The sequence below is a fragment of the Ranitomeya variabilis genome, chromosome 3 (assembly GCF_051348905.1).
Source record: "Ranitomeya variabilis isolate aRanVar5 chromosome 3, aRanVar5.hap1, whole genome shotgun sequence".
Lineage (NCBI taxonomy): Eukaryota > Metazoa > Chordata > Amphibia > Anura > Dendrobatidae > Ranitomeya > Ranitomeya variabilis.
This window is the reverse complement of record NC_135234.1, coordinates 401,882,645-401,898,699: the sequence shown is the minus strand read 5'-3', so window position 1 is coordinate 401,898,699 and position 16,055 is coordinate 401,882,645. Positions and strand designations below refer to the sequence as shown.

At 42.4% G+C, this 16,055-nt stretch overlaps 1 protein-coding gene across 2 annotated transcripts in view; it reads right to left on the bottom strand.

Moving 5' to 3' along the window:
- Nucleotides 1–1,378: 1,378 nt before the first annotated feature.
- The window catches only part of RPS6KB1 (ribosomal protein S6 kinase B1), a 44,642-nt gene continuing 29,965 nt past the window's right edge, over nt 1,379–16,055 (bottom strand). For both annotated transcript variants that reach the window (XM_077296191.1, XM_077296192.1), the window contains exons 12-15: nt 14,506–14,583; nt 12,016–12,123; nt 11,007–11,119; nt 1,379–4,704 (exon numbers count right to left, since the gene is read on the bottom strand). In XM_077296191.1, the coding sequence (XP_077152306.1) occupies nt 4,467–4,704; nt 11,007–11,119; nt 12,016–12,123; nt 14,506–14,583 (537 nt within the window). In that variant the 3' untranslated portion in view covers nt 1,379–4,466. The remainder of the gene's footprint in view (nt 4,705–11,006; nt 11,120–12,015; nt 12,124–14,505; nt 14,584–16,055) is intronic.

The following is a 16,055-nucleotide window of genomic DNA, read 5'->3' as shown; positions in this document are numbered from 1 at the left end:
ATTAGAGGCTAAGAGAAAGATTTTATGGTGAGTAAACAAAAATCTCCTTTTTCTGGCCATTTTGAGAGTTTAACAGAACCAAGAAATGTAATTCTCCATATTCTCAACTAGCTCAAAGGAAGGTCAGGATTATACGTTCTCTAATCAGCCAAACTGTTTTCAGCTGTGCTAACATACTTGCACAAGGGTTTTCAAGGGTATTCTAACCATCTATTAGCCTTCTTACACAATTAGCAAACACATTACCATAAGAACACTGGAGTGATGGTTGTTGGAAATGAGCCAGTATACACCTATGAAGATATTGCATTACAAACCAGATGTTTGCAGCTAGAATAGTCATTTATCACATTAACAATGTATAGAATTTATTTCTGAATTATTTAATGTTAGCTTTATTGGAAAAAATCTGTGCTTTTCTTTAAAAAAATAAGGACATTTCTAAGTGACTCTAAACGTTTGAACGGTAGTGTATATGTATAAATTTTTCTTTTCTTTTTAATTTGGCAATTACAAAAATTTATATATATATTATATATATATATTTTTTACTTACCACAGGTCACCATGCCATCGGGCCCTCTGTATTTATTGCAGCAGTTAGTGGGCTAAACTGCAGGAAATAGTGGGAGATGGATGTCAGCTGTGATGTATGCTGGCTGGAACACCTGGCGACCACGTGGTGTATACGAGTATAGTGCATTAGTCAGGAAGTCCATCCCTTCCATGATGTGTATATATACACTGCACATATCAGGAAAGGGTTAATATGCATGTAAATGGCGTTCAAACCCCTGTGTAGCCAGCTTACTGCGAGCAGGGGGCTGTAATCACCCCGGCGCACTGATTGACAGCCTGCTCTGCACACACATGCTGCAGCGCGGGTTGTGAAAGTGCTGGGAGTGATTACTCTAAATTGTAATTTGAAACCTGTTGCTGCGCTTCCAGTAAGTCAGCTACAAAAGGTTTAGACACCATTTACCTGCCGATTAATCCTATATCGGCAGATAAATGGCATTTCTCGAGGTGACTAATTTGCTTTAGATCAATTTGTAAAATAACACTTTAAACCTGCTTTTGGTGCAAAAAGCCGTAAAATATGTTCACAAACTATCAGATTCCCATTCTTTGTAACTTGATTGAGTGATTTCCTATGAATCAGCATCCCAGCATGTCTACCATTGTGAAATGGCTTCTGTTCCTCCAACTGTGAGGCTGCCTCTTGGTTATGACTGTTTGCAGTTTGACAGACAGAAGAGCAGGAGCAGAGAGGAAGGCCTGCCCCACACCACTTTTTGTAAATGGCTCGGCCTATCTACTGCTACACAGATTACACTTTACAATAGGCAGTGAACAGCAAGTTAGATTGGAGACACCAAGCTTTGGAGGAATTTTATTTTGCTAAAAACATAATTTTGGACAAATAAGGTACTATACAATTTAGTTAATACATTGGCTGTAAGATGAGCAGTGGTTTATTGAAACAACTGTGGCTATTTAAATATCTAAAATGGGAATACTCAATAGAAGTGTGTGGATTTATAATTGCAACCAACAGTGATTAGCAATTATGTATTACATTGGTAAAAGAATGAAAAAAAGCAAAGAACAAGTGTTCACACCCACCTGATAATTGTGTGGCAGTCATATGTAATTTATTAGGGAAAATAGATAAAACACGCATCTGTTTACAATTTGTAGCACGAGAAGTCAAATGAGGTTATAAAAACCAAATTTATATAAAAATCATAAATAAAAATCAATTAAGGAACTGAATACTGTCTACTGTCAATACTTATTTCTAATATAGGCATCACATCTGCTATTAAACAGTATGTTTGCTTCACAAAACAACACATCCAACGTTTTAAAAGCAATCATTCTGTAAAATAGCTTTCATGAAAGGAAAACTCCACACCAAAAGCAAACATTCTGGTATCTGCTTTTAACCCCACCTGCCAATATTGTACTTGCCAATTCTCCCACCCAGAAAGTATGCATGCCCATGTTTTACAGAGTGAAAGTGGGTATAGGCCCATGTACATTTAGCAATAACACTAATGATTTGTTAGTTTCTAAGAAATTGTAACATTTAGTCTACATTAGAGACGAGCAAATACATTTGCAAAACCCTGTTCTGGCAATCAAGTCAGTATGTTGTGGCTACTGGATGGGAGCCCTGTGAGCTGCCTCCTATCAGACTGGCTAGTCAAAAGAGGAGCCACGGGTATCTTCAGGTATGAGGTGGTTCGCAGGGTTCCTGTCAAGTAGCCACTAAATATTGATCTGACTTCTTAACCTGTGTCTTGCGAATCGATTCACTGATCTATAATTTACATTCAGAAAATCAGTAAACTACCGGTAATTGTTAGTGATATCTGTAAATAACACATCCAATATATACAGAATAAACGTCGCTATGATTGAATTTGCCTACAGAATATGAATCTTTATTTATAGAAATGTCCAGAAGAAGATTGTAACCAATGTTTAAACCATTGACGAACTATCGGTGGTAAAACAGTGTACAGTGACTCGAAGAGACTACAGCTGACTAAACCTGACACTAGGGTTTTGGGTGGAGTTTTCCTTGACTACTGTGCTAGCAAAGATTTTGTAAGTATATAAATATCTGAAATATAAACTAAAGCTCTTTAAAATTTGGCATAAAAGCAGTCTTCTCAATCATTGTCAAAGTAAGGCGCAAACCTAGATTTTCTTTAACACCGTAATGTAGGAATTGGTCTAAATTACAACCCATATTGAACATTTTCAAATGTAAGAACTGCTCATCATTAGAGCACACTAAACTCTACTGGAAATGATGAGTGTGAAATAAAAGTCAAATACAAATGAACCCACTAGTGCTTCAGCTGTATACTGCATAGCAGTCCTTTACAGTCCAATATATACATTTATCCATTTTTTGGGTGCAACAATAGCTCCCCTTTGTGCTTGCAAGCTACTCAACTGTACCTTCTCTGGTATGGGTCCACATAATACAGAGTTTACTATATGCATTGAAAATTAAAACATACAGCAGATGATTGGCCGGTCTCCAACAGGTAATTTTATAGAAGCTGTGGTAGGGTGCCAGTTTTTGACATGGTTGCGAGTGTGGTAGGCTGGGCATCATACATGAAACAAATCGCAATAGCTACAATGCCAATTGCACCAAATGGATGCTTTCTTTATTCAATCAGTGACATCGATACATAAACATTGGTATGGCTTGTTTCCTAGGCTCAACTATGGGTTGAAGGTTGTGTGTGGCAGATTCAGGTGATGCTACCATACTCCAGTCTTAATGAACTTTATTACATGAATACAAGTAGATAAGTAAAACACTTATGTGATGCCATTAAGTGTACAATACAAAAGTGATCATGATTTACCTTCTCAAAGATGTTCACAAAATTGCTTTGTTAAGGCAGTTAAGGTAAAGTTACCTTTATTTCTTTGTACCTATAAGCCAAAGAGTTAAACCATTCATACAGAATCCAAGACCAGCAGTGTGATAACATTCCCTTGGTCAAGGGAAAGTATTCCCCATCTATGGAAGACACAAGTAGAAAGGCCATATAATACTTTTACAATCGGAAAGCCCCAGCATTTCAAGTTCGTCTAACAGCAGAGAAAGCTTAATATATGGAGGAAGAGAAAAGGAAAAGATAAAATAGTAAAGGAATACATTACTGGTAGTATGTAACACTCCAGTGTCAAGGTTCACATGTGCCTTGGATTCGATTGAAGCCGTCAATACTCATTTTCTCTTGTTGAACCGCAAAGCAACTCGTTACAATTGCAAGAAATCACACACTGATGCAGAAGTCACCCCAATGCATGTATTTCCCAAAACACAATGGAAGACTGCCAATGGTTTCTGGGTAGAACTAGCCCTATCCAACATGGCATTAGGGAAGTTCAATATTATGCATGGCACCTGTGTTTTGGTTCAAGAAACTCCTACATGTTCAATCATTCTGTGCAAAACACATTTTAGCTTTTAAGACAACACTTTTTCTGTTACTTGAAACACGACTTATTGTCCTCGCAGAATCATATTTTCCATCCATTGAGCTCATTTTATGGTGATATTTTAAAAAATGTAAACGTGTAAAGTAAGGTGAAATCCTTGAGAAAATATGTTCATTTTTCCACTATGGCATTGAAAGAGTATGCTGGGTCTCTATTTCTGATTGCAGTTTCCTATTCTGCTTTTTTGCACCACTGATTGAAATATATATATATTTGAGCATATATATATTATATCTTAAAAATTATGCGTTCGCACCTTAATCTTGCCAAACTGATCCATGCAGTAAGCAGGACTACATTTCACTTTCCCACTCATGGGAAGCTGAAAAAGAACCCAAAACCTATATATGTTGTTTTGCTTTCAGTTAGGTTTATGTCCGTTGGTTTCACCACCTGTACAAGTCAACGTGTCAGGAAACACTACAATGTCATAGATTCATACGTAGATGTTCCGGTCGTTTAGGGATCAACGGATAAGTTTGCTTCTTGTATGGCCCCACATTAGACTGTCTGATTGGTAAAGGTGCTGAGGCTTCTCCGCTTACTGTTACATCCATTTGTTCCACACCACTTGTTTCCATTCGGAAATCAGCAGGTGCTTGCGCACTGGTGACTCCAGCAGCTGTTCCTCGTCCCCAGAAATCGCCAGGGGAAAACTTCACAGGGCTGAAACATTTAACCGGAAAGCAATGTCAAATCGCTGCCAAGCGAACTTTGTGAATTTAGTAATTGCTACAATTTTCTGAATCATATAAGACATAAATTCTTAAGATCCGACAGTAGGGTACATTAGCCTTCATTTAGCATTTACGCAATAAAAATCCTCTTATTAGGATAAGCAACTTTGTACAAGTTTTCTTGTTTTCATTTTATACACATTCAAAGGCTCTTTGTCATCACAAAATAAGACTTTTTGCTGAAATCAATAATGATGTTTAAGCAGAGGAGCACAAAAATTACAGTTAAGTGACATAACAAAACATACACCAAAAGTCTATTTAGCATGCATTGAGGAATATACACATATACAATTATTATGCACAAAGTTTAGGAGTGATAAGGTTAGAATTTTTTTGTTTGTCATTTAAACTCATTGATGGTGATGTGTGTCAGGGCTCTTTATATCACTGAAAGCAATTGCAGATACCTGTGCAAACTAGTTTGGCAGGTGTGTCCAAATAAAGGCAAGGCTACTTAAGAAGGCTGTTCCACATTATTAAGCAGCCTACATTTTTGGCCAAAATGGGAAAGAAAAAGGATGTGTCGGCTGCTGAGAAGCAACAAATTGTGGAGTATTTAGGTCAAGGCATGACTACAATCAACATTACCAAGACACTTCATCGTGATCATCGCACAATCAAGTAGTATGTAGCGGATTCCCAGCACACAAGTGTGCGTGCTGATAAGGAAAAATTGAGGACTCTTTCCAACAGGCAATTGCGTAAGGTTAAAAGAGCAGCTGCAAAAATGCCTTCTCATAGCAGCAGACAAGTTTTTCAAGCTGCTAGTACCTCCAACGTCCCCAGAGCAACAAGATGCAGGGTCCTTCAGAGGTTTGCAGCTGTGCGTAAGCCATCCTTTCGACCACCTCTATCCACTGCACACAAGCAGAAACGGCTCCAGTGGGCCAAACGATACATGAAGACTGACTTCCAAACTGTTTTGTTCACCGATGAGTGCCGTGCAACGCTCGATAGTCTAGATGGATGGAGTGGAGGATGGCTGGTTGATGGACACCCCATGAAAACACGGCTAAGGCGCCAACAAGGAGGAGGTGGAGTAATGTTTTGGGCTGGAATCATGGGGAGAGAGATTGTCGGCCCCTTTATGATCCCTGAAGGGGTAAAGATGAACTCCATAATCTATGTGGAGTTTCTAAAACAACACTTCCTGCCATGGTTCAAGAGGAAGAACCATGCTTTCCGCAGCAAGATCATTTTCATGCATGATAATGCACCGTCCCATGCTGCAAAAAACACATCTACATCTCTGGCTGCTATGGGCATAAAAGAGGACAAACTTATGGTGTGGCCACCATCTTCCCCTGACCTCAACCCCATTGAGAACCTCTGGAGCATCATCAAAAGGAGTGTCTATGATGGCAGAAGGCAGTTCACATCTAAGCAACAGCTCTGGGAGGGTATTCTGTCCACATGCAAAACAATTGAAGCAGAAACCATCCAAAAACTGACAAATTCAATGGACGAGAGAGTTCAGAAGCTTCTTTTGAACAAGGGGTCCTATGTGCAAATGTAACATCACCTAGAATAAAGTTTTCACTTGAAAACTGTTTGATTTCATTTTGTAATAAGCTGATAATGCTTATAACTTCACAGATGACCATTTTTTTGTTCAAAATAATAAAAAAGGTTAAAAACTGCTGTGCATAATAATTTGGAACATGCATTTTGAGTTTTTTTTTTTTTTTTTTAGGTTTTTTTTTTTAAAAGATACTGTTTTCATAGGCAGTTTGTTCCAAAACATTGCAATTATACTAGAATAGTAGATGACTGGAAAATAACTGACTGCAATTCAGATAGGTAATTTAGAGAAAATATGAGGAAATATTATTTGCATAATAATTTGGAACACAGTGTAGGATAGTATGTTATGTGATGGTACCATGCATTTTTTACTCCATGGCATAGAGTAGTGGAAAGATATCTCTAGTCCATACAGAAGTCTGCATTATCGCATATATCTGGGCCTTCCGTCCACTGAATAAGTTAGGAGCCCTGCAGATATGATGTTAGTCTGCAGGCTAATAGCGTTATAATGCTGGCCATGCCTGCACGCAGCTTAACGCTCTGTGGAGAAAATGAACTAGAGCTAGAGAAGGGTAGAGAGACGGAAAAGCAGGAGGGAAGGTGTATTTAAAATGATTGGCCCTGCCATGATGCACCGAACACCTGTACTTGGTTTTGAACAGTCATTCTGTGCTGACAGAGACCCTTTAAATTATCAGTGATGGTCACCCCAAAAAGACAGTTCAAAATCCTGTCTAGACCATAAACTAATTTGGCAACATGCACAAAAGTAAATGGCACAAACATTGTGCACATAGTATAAGGCTAATTGCACACTGAATTGTGCACTTAGCTGAACTTGTAGGCCGGAAAATGCTCCAGGCATATGCTTAAACATTCTCCCCAGTCCCAGATTCACCAGATGGAGTCAAAAGAGTGTTTTTGTGTCCCCCTTTAATTGGTGTCTGCATTCAATTTAAAATGGAGATTATTAGGTCAAAAAACACTATTAAACTGTAGATATCTGGTTAATCTGCAGGTTAATAACATTTTGAAGCCGTGCGGCCACCACACTGGGAAAGCCTGACTGGTGGGAGGAAATTCACTTTTTTCCTTCTGGCAGTCTGGAATTGTGTGCAGCGGCTGCATGGCTTCAAAACACCACTAACCTGCAGATTAAAGGGAACCTGTCACCCCCAAAATCGAAGATGAGCTAAGCCCACCAGCATCAGGGGCTTATCTATAGCATTCTGGAATGCTGTAGATAAAGCCCCCGATGTATCCTGACAGATGAGAAAAAGAGGTTAGATTATACTCACCCAGGGGCTGTCCCGCTGCGGTCCGGTCCGATGGGTGTCGCGGTCCGGTCCGGTCCGGGGCCTCCCATCTTCTTACGATGACGTCCTCTTCTTGTCTACACGCTGCGGCTCCGGTGCAGGCGTACTTTGTCTGCCCTGTTGAGGGCAGAGAAAAGTACTGCAGTGCGCAGGCGCCGAGCCTCTCTGACCTTTCCCTGCGCACTGCAGTACTTTGCTCTGCCCTCAACAGGGCAGACAAAGTACGCCGGAGCCGCAGCGTGAAGACAAGAAGAGGACGTCATCGTAAGAAGATGGGAGGCCCCGGACTGCGACGCCAATGGGACCGGACCACAACGGGACTGCCCCTGGGTGAGTATAATCTAACCCCTTTTTTTCCATCTTTCAGGATACATCGGGGGCTTATTTACAGCATTACAGAATGCTGTAGATAAGCCCCTGATGCTGGTGGGCTTAGCTCACCTTCAATTTTTGGGGTGACAGGTTCCCTTTAACTGCCATGGTGTTTTTTTTCTTAACATGATAGGTTCCCTTTGACTGCCCTTTCCTATAGAGGAGACCACTGCAAAATTTGCAAGGAGTCCTTATAGTGGTTAGATACTAATGCATCGATCAAGACTGTCAACCAAAAGCCTGGTGTACATACCGTATTTTTCGGACTACAAGACGCACTTTTTCCCCAAAAAATGTAAGGGGAAAATGGGGGTGCGTCTTGTAGTCGGAATATACTTACAAATTATGCGGCAGCGGTCCCGATGCAGCCTCCCTTCCCATGCTGGTGCAGCTGTGGCTGTGCTGCGGGCAGGGGCTGTGCTGTGGGGCTGTGGCAGCGGCTCTCTGGGCTCAGTGGGGGCTCCGACGGCATTTCTTCAAAGCCCGGAGGCCCCCCGCTCATCCGGCATGTTGCGGTGGCCTCCGAGAACATAGGCGCCAGGAAAATGGCCGCCGGGCGGGCGCACGCTCAGATTCAAATCTCGTCAACGAGATCTCGTCTCCCGAGATCTCGGGGCGAGATCTCGGCAACAAGATCTGAATCTGAGCGTGCGCCAGCCCGGCGGCCATTTTCCTGGCGCCCATGTTCTCGGAGGCCACCGCAACATGCCGGATGAGCGGGGGGCCTCCGGGCTTTGAAGAAATGCCGTCGGAGCCCCCACTGAGCCGGAGCCCAGCCTGTGCCCCGGAGCCCAGCCTGTGCCCCGGAGCCCAGCCTGTGCCCCGGAGCCCAGCCTGTGCCCCGGAGCCCAGCCTGTGCCCCGGAGCCCAGCCACTGCCCACAGCACAGCTTGTGCCCCAGAGCCCAGCCTGTGCCCCGGAGCCCAGCCACTGTTCTGGAGCGGAGCACAGCCCCTGCCCCGGACACAGAGCCTCCACCCCTGACCAAGCACAGAGCACCAGCCTGGGATGGGATTTCTTGGAGGCCAACGCACCAGCCTGGACCACCGAAAGGCCCCTGTGACCACTTCTCCATCTGTGGCGATCCCTTCACTGGTAAGCTGAATTCGGACTGTAAGACGTACCCCCATTTGAAACATTTTTTTTTTTCCTTATTTTTATTCTGAAAATTTGGGGTGCGTCTTATAGTCCGAAAAATACGGTAGGTCTGACAGTGGCCACAAATGCAGTGTGCAGGCAGCTTTATATCAGTGTATTTATAAGGGGCAGACATACACTGCGTGCAGAATTATTAGGCAAGTTGTTTTTTGGATCACATGATACTTTTTATACATCTTGTCCTACTCCAAGCTGTTCAGGCTTGAGAGCCAACTACCAGTTAAGTAAATCAGGTGATGTGCATCTCTGTAATGAGGAGGAATGTTGTCTAATGACATCAACACCCTATATAAGGTGTGCTTAATTATTAAGCAACTTTCTTTCCTTTGGCAAAATGGGTCAGAAGAGAGATTTGACAGGCTCTGAAAAGTCCAAAATTGTGAGATGTCTTGCAGAGGGATGAAGCAGTGTTGAAATTGCCAAACTTTTGAAGCGTTATCACCGAACAATCAAGCGTTTCATGGCAAATAGCCAACAGGGTCACAAGAGTGTTGGGCAAAAAAGGGGCAAAATAACTGCCCATGAATTGAGGAAAATCAAGCGTGAAGCTGCCAAGATGCCATTTGCCACCAGTTGTGCCATATTTCAGAGATGCAACGTTACTGGAGTAACAAAAAGCACAAGTTGTGCGATACTCAGGGACATGGCCAAGGTAAGGAAGGCTGAAAAACGACCACCTTTGAACAAGAAACATAAGATAAAACGTCAAGACTGGGCCAAGAAATATCTTAAGACTGACTTTTCAAAGGTTTTATGGACTGATGAAATGAGAGTGACTCTTGATGGGCCAGATGGATGGGCCAGAGGCTGGATCAGTAAAGGGCAGAGAGCTCCACTCCGACTCAGACGCCAGCAAGGTGGAGGTGGGGTACTGGTATGGGCTGGTATCATCAAAGATGAACTTGTGGGACCTTTTCGGGTCCAGGATGGAGTGAAGCTCAACTCCCAGACCTACTGCCGCTTTCTGGAAGACAACTTCTTCAAGCAGTGGTACAGGAAGAAGTCGGTATCGTTCAAGAAAAACATGATTTTCATGCAGGACAACACTCCATCCCATACCTCCAACTACTCCACAGCGTGGCTGGCCAGTAAAGGTATCAAAGAAGAAAACATAATGACATGGCCCCCTTGTTCTCCTGATCTGAACCCCATAGATAACCTGTGGTCCCTCATAAAATGTGAGATCTACAGGGAGGGAAAACAGTCCACCTCTCGGAACAGTGTCTGGGAGGCTGTGGTGACTGCTGCACGCAATGTTGATCGTAAACAGATCAAGCAACTGACAGAATCTATGGATGGAAGGCTGTTGAGTGTCATCAGAAAGAAAGGTGGCTATATTGGTCACTAATTTTTTTTTGTTGTTTTTGCATGTCAGAAATGTTTATTTCTAAATTTTATGCAGTTATTTTGGTTTACCTGGTGAAAATAAATAAGTGAGATGGGAATATATTTGGTTTTTATTAAGTTGCCTAATAATTCTGCACAGTAATAGTTACCTGCATAAACAGATATCCTCCTAAGATAGTCAAATCTAAAAAAAAACCCACTCCAATTTCCAAAAATATTAAGCTTTGATATTTCTGATTCTTTTGGGTTGATTGAGAACATAGTTGTTGATCTATAATAAAAATAATCCTCTGAAATACAACTTGCCTAATAGTTCTGCGCACAGTGTACTAAATTTGTCATTTTCTCTGTGACCCAAGGAAATCCTTCATGGTAGAGAATCTGAATTGAGGGCTCCTGTCAGGTGATGATACACTGTTGTGTCTGTATATTATTTATTCTTAAGTAAATTAATCATAAGCAAAAATGCCAAACAAGATTGGTGGAGAAAAAAAAACTACAACATTACCTCACAGGCGTCCTTGGGCTGCCAATGAATCGACGAGGAGACCGAATTTTTGGTTCAAAAGAAAACTTCTCTTTTACACTTTCAAGTACAGAAGGAGCCACATATGTAAATCCCTACAGATTACAATCAGATAGTTATCAAACAAGTAAACAGATACTTTCTGACTTCTTTCCTTATAATTGATGGGTTTCAACTAAAAATTCCAAGTGCACAATGGGCAAGGAGTGTATCTGAAGTATTACTGCTGTGCAAGTGAATGCTATGTACAGTATAGTGGTGTACATTGCCAACTCAAGACCATGAGAGGCCAACTGGAGACACCCTGGGAGGGAAGAAAGGACAGCAACCCTATTCATGTACTCAAAAACATTTACATACACAATTGTGAAAGAAATTAGAACTTTTAAAACTTGCAATTCTTCGTATAAAGTGTTCTGAACAAAAATGCATTACAAAACAGTCAATGCCTTTTATACTACAGCTTGGCTCAAATATGTTACTTTCCAAACAATGATTTGTTAAAGGGAATCAGTCCGTAGGTTTTGCTATGTAATCCGATAGCAGTGTGAGGTAGGGACAGAAATCCTGATTCCAGCCATGTATCACTTAGTTTTCTGGGCGCAGCAGTTATGATAGATTCAGTTTTCTCTGCTGCAAATTCAGCAGAGCTCAGATGTTGAGCTGTGTATAACCTTGTACACACTACAGCTTTCTGTTTATATTGTATAGTGACAGAGAGCTGCTAATCAGTGGAGTGGGGGTGAGTGGTTGGACCAAGAGGCACAAGACACCCAGTCCTATAGTGATAATCTCCTGCTGATAAAACACTAACAGTATTGATACAGCAAAACACAGCCTAGTAAGTAATAATGCTGGAATCTGCGCTTCGTCTACATAATGGTGCTCTCAGATTACATAGCAGAACCTTGCTGACAGATTCCCTTTAACAAGTGTGGGGAGGGGGAAACACTGTTTAAGACAAAATCTAACATTCACAGGGTTAACTTACCACAAACACTTGGTTGGCACTTTCACTGAGAGTGGATTCATCTGGACTGTCTACAGGGGTTTGTCGTGTAAACTTTGAATCAAATTGGCTCACATCTTCCTCAGATTGCTTTACAGAAAAAAAATATATATATAAAGAGTTGTCTGGTCTAAAACTACAGCTACTGCAGGCTTGTGAATCCTCACATCACGTGCAACGTGATATGCTTACCTGCGGATACATGCAGACTAGACTGAATCCATCCTCACTCAATGCAAGTGTTTTGAGCAAGGCCAGATATAGTCTAGTCGGAATGTGGTTGTAAATATGCAAAAGGCATACTTATGGTCACATGACCACTCGCTGCTGGCACCAGAGAATCCTCACAGAGAGCAGTGTGCACAGTGTGAGGATTCACAAGTCTGCAGTCACATAGGGTGACTAAACTTGTAGCTTAAAACAGGAAACCGCCTTTAAAGAGACAAATGGCACCAATGCAATCTTCAGTTTGTCAGTTTCGTACCCCTTTCTGCTTTTGCCATTTTTGCGCTTGTTTTTTCCCTCCCCTTTATACAAATGCCATATACACTTTATGTTTCCTTCTATATGGAATGACACCACCCATTGTATCATATACCGTATAAACTCGAGTATAAGCCGAGAATTTCAGCTCATTTTTTAAGGCTGAAATTGCCCCTCTCCGCTTATACTCGAGTCATACCCAGGGGTCGGCAGGGGAGGGGGAGCGGCAGCTGTCTAATAATACTCACCTGCTCCTGGCGCGGTCCCTGCACGTCCCTGGTTCTCTGGGTGCAGGCAGCTTCTTCCTGTAGTGAGCGGTCACATGGTACCGCTCATTACAGTAATGAATATGGACCCGGCTTCACTCCCATAGGGGTGGAGCCGCATATTCATTACTGTAATGAGCGGTACCATGTGACCGCTCACTACAGGAAGAAGCTGCCAGCGCCAGGGAACCAGGGAGTGCACCGCGCCAGGACCAGGCGAGTATAACGCAGTGTGTGATATTCACCTGTTCCCTGTTCCACCGACGGCCGCCGCTGTGTCTTCCCCGTCCTCTGCATTGACGCTCAGGTCAGAGGGCGCAGTGACGCGATTAGTGTGCGCGCCGCCCTCTGCCTGAACGTCAGTGCAGAGGACAGGGAAGACACAGCGGCAGCCGTCGGTGGAACGCGGACCGGTGAATATAGCAAGTGCCGGGGGGCCTGAGATGTGAGTATGTCATATATATATATATTTTTTTTTTATCACAGCAACAGCATATGGGGCAAATGCCTGTATGGAGCATCTTATGGGGCCATGTGCAGCGTTATATGGGGCAAATATCTGTATGGGTCCATGTGCAGCATTACATGGGGCAAATATCTGTATGGGGCCATGTACAGCATTATATGGGGCAAATATCTGTATGGGGCCATGTGCAGCATTAAATGGGGCAAATATCTGTATGGGGCCATGTGCAGCATTATATGGGGCAAATTTGTCTATGGAGCATCTTATGGGGCCATAATCAACATTTGTGCAGCATTGTATGGGGCAAATGTCTGTATGGAGCATCTTATGGGGTCATAATCCACATTTGTGCAGCATTATATGGGGCATATTTTAATATGAAGCATCTTATGGGGCCCATCATGAACTGTATGGAGCATTATATGGGGCTCCTGATTCAATATGGATATTCAAAAACACTTAACCTACTGATGTCTCAATTAATTTTACTTTTATTGGTATCTATTTTTATTTTTGAAATTTACCGGTAGCTGCTGCATTTTCCACCCTAGGCTTAGACTCGAGTCATTAAGGTTTCCCAGTTTTTCGTGGCAAAATTTGGGGTCTCGGCTTATACTCGGGTTGGCTTATACTCGAGTATATACGGTAACTAAATAAAAAATGGGAAAAAAATGTCCAAGTGCAGTGAAATGGTGAAAAAAAGAGTCTGTAGTTCCCCCATTGTTATTCACGGTGCAATAACAGTGACCTGGCAACATCATTTTAAATTTAGACTTAAAATTTTATATATTTTTTATTTTCTAATTAATTTTTAGTCTCCTTGGGGGACTTCAACCTAAGATCGCTTGTTCTACAGTATTGAAGTATAGAAGAAAATGATGTTCTGCTGTAAAGACTGGGCTTCGCAGGACAACAACAATGGCAGCCACGGGCTATCAGCAGATCAGTCTGCCATGACAGCCCATCAACACCCTAAGTTCGCAGGGTTTAAATGGCACGGTCAGAACAAGTTCCGGTCACTGCTGTTACAAAGGCCAGATGTATAACACAGTCGGCATCCGCTGGATATGGTTTGGTCTCAGTGCCAAAACAGTCTCCATATTTGGTGACCCACCATACGAATTAATAATATACACTATGTTGGGAAGGGGTTCAATTTATTGGTAATCTAAAACAACTAAGCATTTTGCATTATTTACATACAGAAGCTGTTGGTCCCCATAAACATTTTAACAAAATGCTTTATTTACAACTTACCAAAAGTGGTTTAAAGGGGGGTTCTACCTTTCGAGCCAAGAGATCTTCCCAATTAATGTGTCTGAAAAAAGGATGAGCCTAAAACAAATTTAAACATTAAAAAGGGAATGTATATTTTTAATAATTAAAACCAGACTTTTTTTTTTATATATTATTATTTCTTCTTCTTATTATTATTATTATTATTATTATTATTATTATTATGTTATAAAACGGAATCTGTCAGCAGGTTTTTGCTATGTAATCTGAAGACAGCATGCTGTAGGGGTTAAAACACAGATTTCAGCAAAGCCTGTGGTTTCCTTTACTTGCAATGATTGTTTTAGCACCAGGTGCTTATTGCCTCCTGTTCTGATTGCACACACTTCTGTGATAAGCACCTCACTGTCTATAAACACTTTCTATACAGAGCCTGGTGGGGACGGGGTTAAGCTTTCTCACCTGTATCATGCTAAATCTGAAAAACTCTCACAGTGGCACTTTTGTCGCTACGACGGTACGATCCGTGACGTTCCAGCGATATCCATACGATATCGCTGTGTCTGACAAGCAGCAGCGATCAGGGACCCTGCTGAGAATCGTACGTCGTAGCAGAACGTTTGGAACTTTCTTTCGTCGCTGGATCTCCCGCTGTCATTGCTGGATCGTTGTGTGTGACAGCGATCCAGCGATGTTTACCCTGGTTACAAGCGAACGCATCGGGTTACTAAGCGCAGGGCACCGCTTAGTAACCCGATGTTTACCGTGGTTACCAGCGTAAAAGTAAAAAAAAAAAAAAAACGTACATACTCACATTCCGGTGTCCGTCAGGTCCCTTGCCGTCTGCTTCCCGCTCTGACTGACTGCCGGCCGGAGCAGAGCACAGCGGTGACGTCACCGCTGTGATCTGCTTTCACTTTACGGCGGCACTCAGTCAGAGCGGAAGCAGACTGCAAGGGACCTGAAGGACACCGGAATGTAAATATGTACTGTTTTTTTTTTTTTACTTTTACGATGGTAACCAGGGTAAACATCGGGTTACTAAGCGCGGCCCTGCGCTTAGTAACCCGATGTTTACCCTGGTTACCCGGGGACCTCGGCATCGTTGGTCGCTGGAGAGCGGTCTGTGTGACAGCTCTCCAGCGACCACACAACGACTTTCCAACGATCACGGCCAGGTCGTATCGCTGGTCCTGATCGTTGGAAAGTTGCACTGTGTGACAGTACCCTAAGTGACACATTGGGTTCAGGGTTTCTTTGCCTACCTCATGCTGCTCCTAGATGATAGCAAAAACCTGCTGACAGATTAGCTTTAATATTATAATGATTCTGTACATTATTAAGGTACATCTACCTTGACTGGACGACTTCTAAAGCACCACTCTAGCATTTTTTTTTATTTTACCGTTGGTGTGGTGTCACCAAGTTCCACGGCCCTAGTTTTATACTCTCCAGCCACGGTCTTCCTTTGTTTTTGGTGCCCCTCTGTTAGGTCACAACCTGCAGAAGACCAATCTGATCGCTCCAGTGTTTGTTGAACAGACCTGAAGTCACTACTCAATGTAAGTCTA